This window comes from Macrotis lagotis, chromosome 1 (genome assembly GCF_037893015.1).
Source record: "Macrotis lagotis isolate mMagLag1 chromosome 1, bilby.v1.9.chrom.fasta, whole genome shotgun sequence".
Classification (NCBI taxonomy): Eukaryota; Metazoa; Chordata; class Mammalia; order Peramelemorphia; family Peramelidae; genus Macrotis; species Macrotis lagotis.
In genome coordinates this window covers 413,206,083-413,221,104 of record NC_133658.1, presented here as the reverse complement: position 1 = coordinate 413,221,104, position 15,022 = coordinate 413,206,083, and the positions used below count along the sequence as shown (strand labels likewise).

The 15,022-nt window shown below is 32.9% G+C and overlaps 1 protein-coding gene across 20 annotated transcripts in view; it reads left to right on the top strand.

The window, feature by feature from the left end:
• Window positions 1-11,216, top strand: part of MATR3 (matrin 3) — a 29,026-nt gene extending 17,810 nt beyond the window's left edge. For 19 of the 20 annotated variants that reach the window (XM_074212915.1, XM_074212900.1, XM_074212903.1 and 16 more), the window contains 13 exons: window positions 471-532; window positions 1,165-1,206; window positions 1,508-1,620; window positions 1,851-1,903; window positions 2,884-3,009; window positions 4,022-4,147; window positions 6,168-6,338; window positions 6,898-7,029; window positions 7,423-7,466; window positions 7,547-7,925; window positions 8,673-9,042; window positions 9,366-9,487; window positions 10,770-11,216. In XM_074212915.1, coding sequence (XP_074069016.1) covers window positions 471-532; window positions 1,165-1,206; window positions 1,508-1,620; window positions 1,851-1,903; window positions 2,884-3,009; window positions 4,022-4,147; window positions 6,168-6,338; window positions 6,898-7,029; window positions 7,423-7,466; window positions 7,547-7,925; window positions 8,673-9,042; window positions 9,366-9,487; window positions 10,770-10,820 — 1,791 coding nt within the window. In that variant the 3' untranslated portion in view covers window positions 10,821-11,216. The remainder of the gene's footprint in view (window positions 1-470; window positions 533-1,164; window positions 1,207-1,507; window positions 1,621-1,850; window positions 1,904-2,883; window positions 3,010-4,021; window positions 4,148-6,167; window positions 6,339-6,897; window positions 7,030-7,422; window positions 7,467-7,546; window positions 7,926-8,672; window positions 9,043-9,365; window positions 9,488-10,769) is intronic. The other variant, XM_074212910.1, reaches the window with a different exon arrangement.
• The last annotated feature ends 3,806 nt before the right edge of the window (window positions 11,217-15,022 follow it).

Below are 15,022 nucleotides of genomic sequence, written 5' to 3'. Positions count from 1 at the left end.
AAAAGTGATGGACAATAATCTTCCTTAGCTTAACACAAAAAGGCAATCTTTAACAGATTTTCTAAAAATTCCTTCCATTATGTTCCTCTGTTTTGTAGAATTTTCAAAATGTCCTATAAAGCAGGGGAATTTTTTCAGCATTAAACTAGACTATAAAAAAATAAGAGAATCATTTCTGTCATTATCTACAATTAACTGGAGAGCTATTTTTCCAGAGGCCACCTGTTTTGTTGACCAAGCTACAATTTTTCCTCCATGAATATGCATAAGATATTTGAGGGCAGGATCAAGCTCTAAGAAGAACTCAGGAAAGTTGTCTAGTTCGTGTGATGGTAGGTCAGATGCCAAAAGACAGTGAGTTTTACTGTTTGATCATTCATGTTAGATTGCTTAAGTGCTTCAAATTTTGGTTCACTTGAAAATATTTTTAACTTTTTTTTTGTTAATTCTACAAATTTACTTTACTGCAGGAGTGGAATCAACACATCAATGGAGCAACACACAGTCGACGCTGCCAACTTCTTCTTGAAATGTAGGAGTTTGAAATATCTCTTAAGCATCTTATTATGACACAAGAACATCAGTTAAATTTTTGGCATTTAAAATGCATTTCATTATAATTACAAAATTTTGTGTGTTGTTACTGGAATAGATAACTATAGATGAGACGACTAACAGTTCAGATGGCCGATTGGTTAATTTGTATTAAATAATATTTTGAATTTCTAGTATAGAAAACTAGAAAAATTTAATAAGCTGTTCTACCCCTGAGGGAAATTGTGTAAAAAAAAAAAAGGCTGCTTCTAAGTATCCCATTTAATAAAAATGGATTAATTCTGGCCTAATGATTATCAGTAAATCCTACCAGTGAAGAGCATGGAAAGGACTTAATCCAAGGTCTTATTACTTTCCCAGTGGTGTGATAAGTCTGAGTCATAGTATAAGGGAAAATGTTATGCATTTTCTTCTAAATCACAATTCTCAGTTAGCATAGAACAAGATATTCTTTACTCATTTTGGTAAGTTTGAAATTCTTGTAATGTCTCTTACTCAGTGGGATAAACTTAATAGATATCCTGTAACAGCTATATAATTTTTACTAAACTGAAGTAAAAGCAGAACCAGTGTTTTTACTTTGAAGGTAATTCTTTGTTCTTTTTTAAGCTATCCAGAATGGAATCCTGACAATGATTCTGGACATGGAATGTAAGTGCAAATTGTTAAAAGTTTTCAACATTGTTTATAATTACAAGTTGTTTAGGTATTTAGTGTTTTTATATTTCATAAAACACTGAAAATCAAATAGAAATATTTAAGAATGGTTTCATTGTTGAATTATATTTTCCCTTTCAGATCAATTGTTGATTTTATTACTAAACTATAATGTTAGTATGGTTTAGATTTTTCTCTATTTAATTGTTCATAAAGCTATAGCATGCCTGATCACTATTAAATCATTCCAGGATTGTTTTGAAGTATTTAATATTTGATGTATTTACATTTCTAGGGGTGACCCATTCATGTTGCAGCAATCCACAAACCCAGCACCAGGAATTTTGGGACCTCCCCCTCCCTCATTCCATCTTGGGGGACCACCTGTTGGACCAAGAGGAAATATGGGTATGTTTTCAAATCTATCTGAAAGAGAAACAGTAAGTGAAGTAATAAATATTGACTATGTGAAAGATTAATTAAAATGCCATTATATGACTGATGCAGTGATCAAATAAAAATTGACTTAATTTAAAAAATTATTTCTGACTCATCTTTCTCTTTCAAGGTGCATAGAACAATTATGCTTTATGTGAGTGTATAGTTAGAACAGTAAAAATCCCTTTCCCCTTTTATAGGTGCCGGAAATGGAAATATGCAAGGACCAAGACACATGCAAAAAGGCAGAATGGTCAGTATTAAATCTCAGATATGATATGAAAACCTGGAGCTTGATTATTTAAAATGTTCCTACTAACTACTTAGTTTCCTAAGTAATGAATCTCTTCTGCACTTAAATCTTATTTAATTGTATGGAAAAATACGAGGTAGCTTGAAAGAGACAAAAAAAGCAACATTTTTAAAACAAAATGTTGCCTGAAAAGGATCCTCTCTGAAATCATTCTGTTGTTTTTTTTTAGTTTTTTTTGCAAGGCTTAAGGGGTTAAGTGACTTGCCCAAGGTCACACAGCTAGGCAATTATTAAGTGTCTGAGGTAAGATTTGAACTCGGGTTCTCCTGACTCCAGCGCCCTTGTTCTATCCTCTGTGTCACCTAGCTGCCCTTAGATTTTAATTTTTTTAAAAAATTGTTGAATATATAAAGAATCAGATTCTATTGTACAATAGCCAAGTAAAAATTTACTTGTTTTACTATACATAGGATCTTATATTTAGTGAACTAGAATGGAATGCCATTCATGCTCACCATTATATTTATATATGTTTGTTGTACTTAAGAAATATCTTGTAGTGGATAGAGAGTTTATCTTAGTATAGAGAGATGATCCTATTAGGTTCAGGCAGGACCTGGGTCCTGCTTTTAACATATATTGACTGTGTGGGCCTAAGCAAGTCATTTGCATTCTCAATGGCACCCCAAGCAGTTCACTTTAACATTTGTAGAGAAGGCACTGATCTGGACTGATACAAGTCATTTCTTCAACTCATGATTTACTGTAGTTCTTAAAGGTAAAATTGTAATTATGAGAAATGCCTTATCTCTTAGGCATATTGTCTAAGAAAATACTAGAAATGATCCAGAATTGTTGCTTTATGAGTTTTAATTTCACTAAAACATTGCATATTGGATATTTATTTTTTGAATGATTTTATTTTGTTATTCCATGTATTTGTGATTTAAGTTGAGACCTGCACACTTTTTTATTGATAGGAAACTAGCAGAGTTGTACACATTATGGATTTTCAGCGGGGGAAAAACTTGAGATACCAACTTTTGCAGCTGGTTGAACCATTTGGAGTGATTTCAAATCATCTGATCTTAAATAAAATCAATGAGGTGAGTCTTATTAAACCATTTCTAAATTCTTTGGAGTAAAGATTGGGGAATGTAAACCAGTGAAACTCTTTTTTAGCATCTTAGCTATTTTGTATTATTAAAGTTGTTAGCCCTATTAAATTAAGAACTATATTCTATAAATAGCTGTAAATAGATGTTTATTAGTTACACCAAAAAAACTCTCATTTTAGAATCATAAGAAATTGGTTTGAGTCCTTAGAATCAAGAAATTATCTCCTCAGGCATGTAATAACTTCCCGAGTGTGGACAAGATTTCTCATTCAGAAAATGGGAACAAAAATATTTAAATGTTTTATATTTTTTTCAGGGTGGTGGTTAGGAAACTAAATTGCTACCATATCACAATATTTAATTCAAGTATTAGATCCTAATTGTATTCTAAAGTCATTTAAGCTGATGTAATATAATAAAAAACGATAAATTGTAATGTTTTAGCATTTTTACTAATCATTGCACCCAAGCAAGAATTGTAATTGTATTTTCATAAATTTATGAAATATAATTTTAATCTTGAATACAAAAAAGGATTAATTGACAGTGAAGCCTGATTTCCCCTTTTAGTAATGATAGAGTTGTTTTTCCTTTTCATTAGAATCTTGTCTGAGAGGAAGCATAACATTGTTTCAAAGAAGTCTTGGCATTTGTAGGTTTACAACCTGTTCCTGACTTGAAATACTTGCCAGTTATTTATGGTTATGGGGCAGATAATTTAATCTCCACCTCAGTTTTTATTAAAATGAAAATATTTGCACTGTCTTCATGGGAGCATTGCAAGTGAGGTGATTTACTAATATGATGCATTTTAATTCTATGACTGGAATTTAGTTTCCTAGAATTATTATAATTCTGTACAAAAATGATTTTATTCGATTCAGTAATGGAACGTACTCAAACAGTAACCTTTAACAGTATTCTAAGATATTTCTAGGAGGCTTTTTACAAAGTTGTACATCTGGGATATTTAGAAATTATTTGTTTACTTTAATTTCAGGCATTCATTGAAATGTCGACCACAGAAGATGCCCAGGCTGCAGTGGACTATTACACAACCACACCAGCACTAGTATTTGGCAAACCAGTAAGAGTTCATTTATCCCAGAAGTATAAAAGAATAAAGGTAAGTTTTTCTCTTCTAAAGTTATCTGTGGCTATTACCTGGAATTACTGCACAATGAATAAAATGTAACTGTCTTGTGAATACTTAGAAAAGCAAAGGTGCCATTTACTATAGTATTTCTTCTCCAAATGCAGAACATTAATTTTCTGTTCTTTTACTTTAGTCTTTGAAAAGGTGACCTTTTTTCAATGACACCATTGTGTACTTGATTCCCTCTCTACCACCCCCAAGTCCTCTTATCAGAGTGCCTCTATCAACTTCTTTTTCTCTTAATATACTGTATGCAATTTATTTATATCAATTGCCACTGATGCCTACAAATATTCTCTTATTTCCTCTATCCTTAAAATCCTCATTTGACATTATCATCCTCTCTCAAGTTATCCTATTCTCTTTCCCTTTCACAGCCAAATCTCTACATTTCCTCCACTTTCTCCCCTTTTCTCATGTATCAATCCTTTCATTACAGTCTAGCCTCCTGATCTCATCAGCTCTTCAAAGTCTTAGTGCCCACATTTTCTAGTCTCTTTGTAGACTTAATTTTTCTTGATTAATATGGTGTTTGACTCTGATCACACTCTTCTCCTGAATATTCTCCTTCTAGGATTTCATGACCCTATTCTCTTTATTACTATTTTAATTTACTCTTTCAGTGGTCTCTTATCTAGGGGCATCACCTCCTCTTTGTGGACGTTTTAGGATCTCTTTGTTTTCTCCTAATGATCTTTTCAATTCCCACAGATTCAGTTATCATAGCAGTTATCATTGCTACACATCTGACTCTTATAGCCTACCCTTCTCCAACTTCAGTACCTGTTTTTTGGATATTTTGAACTGTCCCAAAAGCATCTCATTCACTATGTCTAAAATGTAATTTCATTTCTTTACATTTATCTGCATACTATTTCATCCTTGTTATCTTCCTTCCTCAAATCCTTTTGAACTTCCATAAGGCACTTATGGAACTGTGGTGATATCCTTAATTCCTCTTACATATTTATTAAGAGTTTTGTTAAGTTGTAGTCAGTTTTAATTTGTTCCATAATCTCCACTATCCTTCCCTACCTCTGACTATACATAACCACCCTATTTCAAACCCTTCCATATCACTTTTCATTCCTGGAATTCTTACTGCCATAGCATCCTAATTCATCTCACTGCCTAGAATTTCTCCATTCTCCAATCTGTTATATTGTTTAGTTGTCAGAGGGGTATTTTTGAAGCAAAAATATGTATCTTGGTCTCCTGTATAGCACTCTCTTCTCTAGTAACCTGCAGTAGCTTCCTATTCAGATGCCTTTGTTTAACATTTAAAGCCCTTAGAAGACTTTCTTTTGATGTTTTATGTTAATGTTCTTGAGGCATGCTAAATATTGGCTGTTATCTTGAGCAAGTTACTTATTAATTTTTGTTTACCAGTATCTTCAATTTTAAAATGGGGAAAAGAATTATAAAGTGCTTATAAGTATAGTGCCTTGGAATGTAATATAGCGTAGATACTTAATGATTATTTACTATTTTTATTCATATACTGTGTTCTGGGTAAATTGGCTTATGATTTTTTTAATGTCTTTTTTTCATTAGGTATCTTTCCTGGAATGCACTCCTCTCTTAGGATATTTAGCATCCATAGGTTTTCCCAAAAACATCTCGGGGTGGGGGGGGGGTCATGATTGAGACTTACTGTTGTTTTTCCTGGCAGGGAAATCTTTATGATTTCATCTAGTGCTTGTCCTAAAAATGGTTTACTAAATGCTGGTTGATGAACTGTATGTATGTATGCATGCATGTATGCCTATATACATATATATGAGGTAGTTGGGGGGTAAGTGAGTTGCCTAGAGTCACACAACTAGTAAATGTCAAGTCTCTGAGGCTCAATATGAATTCAAAGTTTCTTGCCTCTAGGACCAGTGTTCTATCTAGTGTATCAACTAGCTTCCCTGTGTATTGACTTATTTTATAAAATGTTAACTTCTTTGTCAGTGTAGTTGACTTTTTCTTGTTTCTTTAATTCAAGAAACCTGAAGGTGGGAAACCGGATCAGAAATTTGAACAAAAGCCTGAACTTGGACGCGTAATCCATCTCAGCAACTTGCCCCATTCTGGCTATTCTGATAGTGCTGTCATCAAACTTGCTGAGCCTTATGGAAAGATAAAGAATTACATATTGATGAGGATGAAGAGCCAGGTAGGTACTGTGCTTATTGATGAATGGTTTTATGATTTGAACTTTTAGACAATTTTAGACAATTTTTTTTAAAAGACACAGTGTAGTATATTAAGAAAAGACTGAACTGGTTGTGAAGAGAAATTTTTGAATTCCTGTTCTGATAGTATGTAATTTTCTCAGGCAAATCTGAATTTTAGGGTTTTTTTTGGGGGGGGGACACACAAGGGGTGGGAATGAATAGTATTCTCAGTATTGTACTAAAGAAATTCCTGAAAGCCTTTTAAACACTAGAAATGTTTACTTAGAAAATGTCTTGTATGCTTAAGAATTTTTTAAAATATATTTTCACATATGGACAATTTTCATTCCTATTTTACAGAAGGAAAACTTAGTAGATAGAGTTTAAGGGACCTAAGCTAAATAATGGTCTAGTTGGGACAGGGAACTAGATACTCAACTCCTAGATTATCATTTAAAATAAAAAAAAAAAGTTGAAATAGTTTCATTTTTTCAAAAATGCTAAAGATGATTTTTTTAAAAATTATTTTAATTTAATTCCTTTTGAAAACTTCCTTAGGCTTTCATTGAAATGGAGACCCGAGAGGATGCTATGGCTATGGTTGAACACTGTGCAAAAAAGGCACTTTGGTTCCAAGGCAGATATGTGAAGGTTGACTTGTCCGAGAAATATAAAAAACTGGTATTGAGGGTATGTTTTTTTTAATTGAGAATTTTTCTTTCCCAACTCTCTGCTTTTTTTATTCATGGACTTTCTTGTATCTCCTTAGCCTGGCAATGAAAATTGATCTCTGAAATACTTGGGGAGTAGATTTGTTTGTATTGGGGGGAGGAGGGTGTGGCCTCACCAAAGAAGATCCAGATTAAGAAAAATAAAGAGATCTTACATTCTGAGGTAATATCATTGCCATCAATAGTACTAGGGACAGCAAATCTAAATAAAATAGTTTAACTTTAAATGTATAAGGATTACTCAAGTACTTTTAAGTTCATCTGTTGAAGATCTTACTAATCCCTGGTCATATATAAATTATTAGTATATTGACTCTGCAAGATGTTAATTGTATTAACTTTTTTCAAATAGATTCCCAACAGAGGAATTGATCTGTTAAAGAAAGATAAATCTCGGTAAGTTCATTTAAAACAGAATGTATTTTGGTGTATTGAAAACATTTGATCAGAAAGTAATTGAGTATTTTTCATTGTAGAAAGAGATCTTACTCTCCAGATGGCAAAGACTCTCCAAGTGATAAGAAGTCTAAGACTGATGGCAGTCAGAAGAGTGATAGTGGAGCTGAAGGAAAAGAACAAGAAGAGAAACAAAGTGAAGATGCTGATAAAGATATAAAAGATGAACAGGCAGAGCAGGAACCTGGTTTGCTTCTTGAATCTGAAGATGAGCTACTCGTAGATGAAGAAGAAGCAGCTGCACTGCTAGAAAGCGGAAGTTCCGTGGGAGATGAGACTGATCTTGCTAATTTAGGTGATGTGGCTGCAGATGTTAAAAAAGAGCCTTCAGAAAAAGCCTTGAAAAAAATGGAAATGAGTCTTGGTTCTTCAGCGGCAGCAAAGAAGAAACTCAAAAAGGTAAAAATGTTAGAGAAATTTCTTTCATTTTTGGGTTTTCTATTAATAGGAAAATAAAATTTAAAACCTCATTATAGACAATTTGCTCTGCCCATTATTTTTTAAATTCAAATAATTACATTAAATACACTTTGAAAAACTACTATTCTACTTCTGTTGCGTTATCAAGAGTGGCATTCTTCAAATCATTGGTAGCAATTTATAACTTGCATTAATTAAAGGGTGTTGTTTCAGGTTGATGTACATTCCGAGTGATTCTTTTAGGTTACATTTAAAACTAGTTAGGCAGTCGACTATATGGAGCACTTGAGGTATTTTTGGTCATTCAAATAGTTTACAATTTAGATCCATTTTTTCCACCTATGGTGTGTTAGGGGTGCACACTGATATATATATATATCTTTTTATAACTTAGATAATAGTTCTAGTTTAGGTTGGACGTTGAAAAGTACAAGGCATTGGGAAGCGTAAGGAAGTGAGTAGAAGATTTTACCCCATATTCTTAGAAAGTTGTTGCCCTACAAAGCATCTGTGTGTTACAGCTTATCTACTTGCTTGTAACATAACACTGAAATTAAGCTTTTAGCTTAGTGTTTTGAGTGGAAAAGGAAAGTTGTCCATCTTTTTTCCAGAGGACAAGGAAGGAAAGAAAAAGACGCTTTTCCCTTCCTTTTTAAGTAAATGCAAATGGAAGGGATGCTGCAGGATAACTAACTGTTGCAGAGTAAACTTTGTCTCTCTTAACAGCGTCGCTTTCCAGGGAGTATGGAAGGTTTTGTCACTCTAGATGAGGTTGGTGATGAGGAAGATTCGGAACTTCAGAAACTTCGTAAATCGGGAATGGCAATTAAATCTGGTGACAAAAATGACGATAGTTTGGTTGAAATTAAGGTGGACAAGATGGAGGAACTTGATCAGGAGAATGATGGATCGTTGGAAAATGGAATTAAAAACGAAGACAGTACAGAGCCTGGAGGTGCCGAATCTGCCGAGAACCTTGAGGGAATGGATCCGAACCAAGAGACAAGTGAAAATACAGATGGTGAAAACGAAATTAAAAGGGAGGATATCCCAGATGAGTATAGAATTGGACCATATCAACCCAATGTTCCTGTTGGTGAGAATTGAATTTTTCCTGAATACATTACTTCAAAGTTTAAATGGTGGCATAGCAAATATTTGGGAGGAGTTTTATTTCTGTTTGTATTTTTTTCTTCTGATCTGTCATATACATATTGCATGCATTCTTTTTGTTCAAGATGTCTCACTGTCTGGGATTTCAAGTTCTAATTTTTGGGCAAATTTTCTTGATTCTATTTTACAGGTTACTAAAAGCTATAAAAAATTAATACTCTTTTTGTAATTTTGAATATAACAATAATAATAAAGTTTTGTTTCAAACTTAATTATCTGTGATGATATTCTTTATTTTTTCCCTAGGTGTGGACTATGTGATACCCAAGACAGGATTTTACTGTAAACTCTGTTCTCTCTTCTACACAAATGAGGAAGTTGCAAAAAATACTCACTGCAGCAGCTTGCCTCATTATCAGAAATTAAAGGTAAAACAGATTATTCAAAGTTAAGGAAAATTAAGATGAGAGTCTTGGCAAATTGAAATGCTAATTACAGATATAAGCAGACTATCTGAGATAGGGTGATATTTAGCATATAGAAGCCACTAAATCTCTAATAAGACTAAAGTTCTAGAACATGAAAGGATTTTTTTAATTTCACAAGATAGAGGAAGTTTTGAGTATACTATTTAGCCTGAAAATGAAATTAATGTAACTGTTTGACCAAGTCAGAAACTAAAATTCAGGGACTCATTCAGTTTGTTATGTATTATTTAAAATGGTAGCAATGTTGAACTCTTCCAATATTATGTCTGTCATCTATTCAAATGCATGAAAAACAAATTTTTATACTAGCAAACTTAAATGAGGGTGAACTCAAATGTTTTCTTTTAACAAGATTTAAGAAGAAGTTATCAGAAATCAGGCAAAAGATTGTCCTTTTTGAAGTTATTTTTAATATTTTATTTTTTCAGTTATGTAAATGCAATTGTTACCATTCATTTAAAAATTTATTTGATTTCCAAATATTTTTCCTCCCTTCTCCTAAAACAGTAAACAATTTGACAATAAGTTATATTTGTGCAGTCAAACAAATTATTTCCATATTACTAATTTGTAAAAGAAGTAACAGGTAAAAAGGAAAAAAAAAATGTTAAAAATCCAGAGGTGGTCAGTTTTCATTCCAGTGGATAAATTTTCACACAGCTTTACCAAAGAGTTACTATGTTAATATATATTGATTTATGTTATTTGGAAGTTTTCCTTAGTGTTTGGTAGTTTAAAGTTAGAATGAAAATTTTCTGGCTGAAATAAGGTAGAATTTTAGAAATAGGCCCAAATTTCATTCATTCTCCAATGGGATCTCATTAGCTTCTTTTAAATTAATCTGGACCCCCTTGTAATAGAATGTCAGCCTAATGAAAATGAAAATTGATTTTCATTATTGAAATTTCATCAAGTTAGAAGTATAAGCTAGACTTAAAGATTTGGTATGGAGTTTTTGCATTGTAAGGGATCACTGACATTTACTGATTAATTGACATTATAAAATTCATACTTTCTTCTGTGTGATTATTGCAATATTTAATAAAGCTGTTTTTCCCAGTCCATTTGCCCGATATTTTGAGTGATTACATTAGTCTGTAAAAGTCTGTTATAGAGATAAATTATATATGAAAGTCCAAAAATTAATTACAATATTGTTTTTTAACCTTGCTAATTTAGATAGAGTTCTGTCCCTGAATTGGTTTCATTTTTTTCCCCCCAGAAATTTCTGAATAAATTGGCAGAAGATCGCAGGCAAAAGAAAGAAGCTTAAGATGTGCGTGCAAGATGCTTAAGGGTTTCCAAGGAAAAGTGGTTCTTTGTTTTTAACGTTAATCTTTTTTAAACACAGTACAGATAGTTAGAAGGAAATAATTGTACTCTTTTGTTTTAGTGGAAAATAGTCTCTGTTCATGTGTTAAGTGTTACAATAAAAAATGCATATAAAAGTTAAGTTAATGCAGAATACTTTTGTTTTACGAGGATGGCAACAGACAGAAGTGCTTTGTAGAGATTGGCTCTTGAAGCCACTTAAGATAACTTTTGCACCGTTATGAAAAAAAGTGGATGTGTGAAGAAAAGTAATCTTCAAAGAAATGAAATTTTATTAGTTTCCAGCTTCAAAGAATTGTCAACAAAGTTTTCCATTCAATAAAGAACAAGAAACTTACATTGTATTTTTTGTTAATTTTATCTGAAAACATTCCACATTCTAATCTGAGCCTAGCAGATTTTTCATTTGGAGTGTGAAGCTATTTAGTTGTATTTCATTTCTGGAAACGTCCTTAAGTGTAAAGTTGGCTAATTAAAAATGCAGGTGCAGCTTCTTTTAATGTCATTGCTGTTACTTAGATGTTAGAAAACTATTAAGTAATTGGCTTTAAATTTTGTAATTTTTTTCTAAGTTCCTACTAGATTTTTTCCTTATTCATGTAGTCAAGTGTATTTTCAGTGAAATGTAAAAACAAAAACAAAAAACATCCCGTTCTCTTTGACCAGTATTAATTTCTTGAGCTCTTATTGCTTGTTACTTGAATCCTGTAGTTGTCATAAATTTCTGGTATAAGCAAAATTTGAATTTTTTGAAGTGTGTAGATCATCTCTTCATATTCTTTAAATGTAATTTTACAAATCTGCATTTTAAAAGTTTGGTCATAATCCCAGAAGCACGCTTCTAATTAATGTACCTGCACTTGTGACCTTTGTGAACAGAAATTTGCATGTATAATCTGTGTTTACTTGTAATTTTCTGATTATATACTGCTTATATCTGTGGATTCAAGTTACTGAAGTGATTACCAATAAACAAACCTAGGCAACAATAATTGGTTATATATGTTTGGAATATTAACCAATGTACGTCAGTTGTGGCTTATTCATAGACTTTCTCTTCCTTTGCATGCTTCTAGTTGAATTACTACTCTTTAAAATTGGTTGTGAACGCTACTAAAATGTTCATTTCTTTGGTGCTGTTGAATTTATAGTCTCGATTTTGTAGCTGGATCTATTTTTTTCTAATGTTAAAAAAAAATTGAGCTTAAAATTCAAATGGTGAGAACATAATGAAAACTTAGTGTTTGGATGTTATACTTCAGTAATAGTTGAAAATTACATTATGTTAGCTAGAACATAATGAGCCCTAAATAAATGTTCATTATAATATGGTTAAGGATGTAGGTGGGTCATTTAATAAAAACTTTTCATATAATTAACAATGGGGGAAAATTTTGCCAATAAACCATTAATGTTATAATAGAAATGGCAGTGTGGGATTATTGAAAGAATCTTCAATTAAAACAATCCCACCTTTGTTTTGACTCTTGGTCATGTAACTTGACCTTTAGATCTCATTTTCCTTTTCTTAGACCACAGGATTGATCTTTAGGGTTATAAAAAAACCTTGAATCGTTTCAATTCTTTGAGTAGCAAAACTGGTAGTGGTTAGGTTAAAAGAAAGGTAAATTACCATTTTAAAAAAGTTTTACACTATAGAGGGCAGCAATATACTAAAATCATACTATAAGAAATAGCTGCTTTTAATTTCAGAAAATTTGTTCTTTCTGAATTTACTGAATATATTGATTTCCTTAACTATCTAGTAGAGATAATTAGAAAAACTAAGACCATCTGGTTTTGTCCTTTATTAATTTAATTCTTGTAGGAAGAGGACAAATAGATTAAAGGATTTGCCATTTAAATTCTTTTGAAAGGGCAAGTAAACCTTCCCTGGTGGGAGATTTGGATAGCCACATTAGTTTGGGAGGTTACTTGAGACAGAAAGAATCACTTAAATATAATGACATCGAAGTAGAAGGGAATTCCTCAAATATATTTACTAAATTGAGGGTGGAATGGACTCTGTGATTGTGGATTGAAAGCAAAATGGTAAACATGGTCAAGTGGTGGCCATTTCTGAGCTGTAGGGTAAGGTATTGATGAAAAAGGCTGTCAAGTAATTTAGGCTAAAGGTTATTGGCTGTTGCTTTGGATTTCTCATTTTGGAGAGAACTATTACCAGATCCTTGGAGAATCTGAGCTCCCTTTTTCTGTGTGGACAAAATATCTAGCAGTTCTTTCTTCACAAATTACTCTTTAGTTAAATTAGTTTTCAAGGGAACTCAATCATTTGATGTTTTATTTAAATGTAGAAAGCATATTGGAAATTACTAGTCCAATAAGTTTAACACTTGGCAGTTAAATCAGTCTGGAAACTGGTTACTTTGACCAGATCTGACTAATTTACCATTTTTCTTTCCATTCCTCGTTTAAACTTAGCTAGGCAGGATACTCAGCCTGTGGACTTGGTTAGAAGTCAGTAACCCCTCAAATTATCAAATTGAGGATCTGAAAGTATATATGTAGCACCAGACTGTTGCTACAATAATTGTATATGACTTGCCATTTTATCATCAAAGAACTGAGACTTAATGAAATGCAAAATAGTGCTTTGAAAAGGGCAACACTTTGAGGTGTTTTAAAAGAAAAGACAGATTATGAGTAATTCATTTATTGCAGGGCACAGTTTTTTTTTTTATTCCTCAGAATTAAAGTTTTTCCACATTTAGAGGGCTTAGTCTAATGAGTGTAGGTTACTTTTGCATTTATTTGAGATTAGTTTAATCAAGGGCCTGATGAACATTCAGTTTATCTTTTCATAAATCATCCAGCTCTAAAAATTTTTTATCAGTGAAATGACCTATCCATTTATTTTAAAGTACTGTGGCATCGTCTGGTTATTCCTACTTTGAACTTGGCTGTCTGGATTAACCCCCTTTTTTCTAGCTAGAGCTAAATTGGGCAAGCTTCAAGTATTTTCTTATTGGCCCAGCTACAAGAGGAACAACTGCTGCTATTTCAGGAGCTACACAGGCTTTTGCTTATACAGATTTAGGTTGTTTTATAACTTCATTATGACTGGCTTGGCTTTATGAGAGGATGCAGTTGGGTGGAAATGGGGTGGTATGAGCCAGAAGTGAGCTTAGTTTTATAAGTTTACTTATTTGGGGGGGGGGGGGTCTTCCTAAAATTCCTTTTCATCAGCCCTGAGTAAAGCTGCCACATAACTAGCAACTGAACTGTTACCTACTAGCCCCTGTTGTGACAATCTTGTGTGCTGTTTGAAATTTTAATTTTCACTAGTTCTTGGTCATAAAATATTGCCAAACTAGATTGTTAAAGAAATGGTCTTATGCAGGTAGGTATCAAATGAAATCATTGACAAAGTGAGAACTATCCAAATACTACTCCCCCCCCCCCCATTTTTAGAGTCTGTGTGCCATAATAGCTCTATCCAGGCCCTTTTAAAATTCTAAAAGTTTTCTGACCTACTTGTCACTTGAATAGATGTTAGTGAATGCTTGGATTGTTTCTAAATATTGCCAAGAAAGTATAAATTTATCTGAATTCTCAGCCTTTTCGCAAATGCTGCCTCTAACAAGAAAGATCATTGAGCAGTTTTGTCAAACAGGGCTGGGAGATAAAAAAAACCTTTTTTTCAAAATAGCGTATTTCCTTTTTATAGATGGGCAGACACAAGCAATTAGTGAATCATGAAGAATCAAATGGGTCTTAAACTCAGTTTTAAATGGACATGACAAAAGCTTTTAAGATACTTAAGTTGAAAGGACTAACAAATCAGTACACCTAAATCTCAGCTCCTTACTCCATTTGAGACTTGAATGTGATTATCTGGGCTTTGAGAATTACTGTGGTCAAATAGCTTATTAAATTATTTCACACACTCGGTTTTATTTACTACCAAGTCTCTGGAGCTGAGCCAGCCACTGCCCTTCCGTAATTACCTGGTGCTTTGCTACTCCAAGACCTGGACTCTCCTGATCTTAGCTGCCCTCATTTGGCTCGTTTTGTAGATTGTAGGCGGCTGACTGCTCCACCTCATTTCTCCATTGAAATGTGGTGGGTTCTTTGCCACAGTTCTCCGGGTTGAAGAGGTCAAGCCAAAAACCTACATCATGG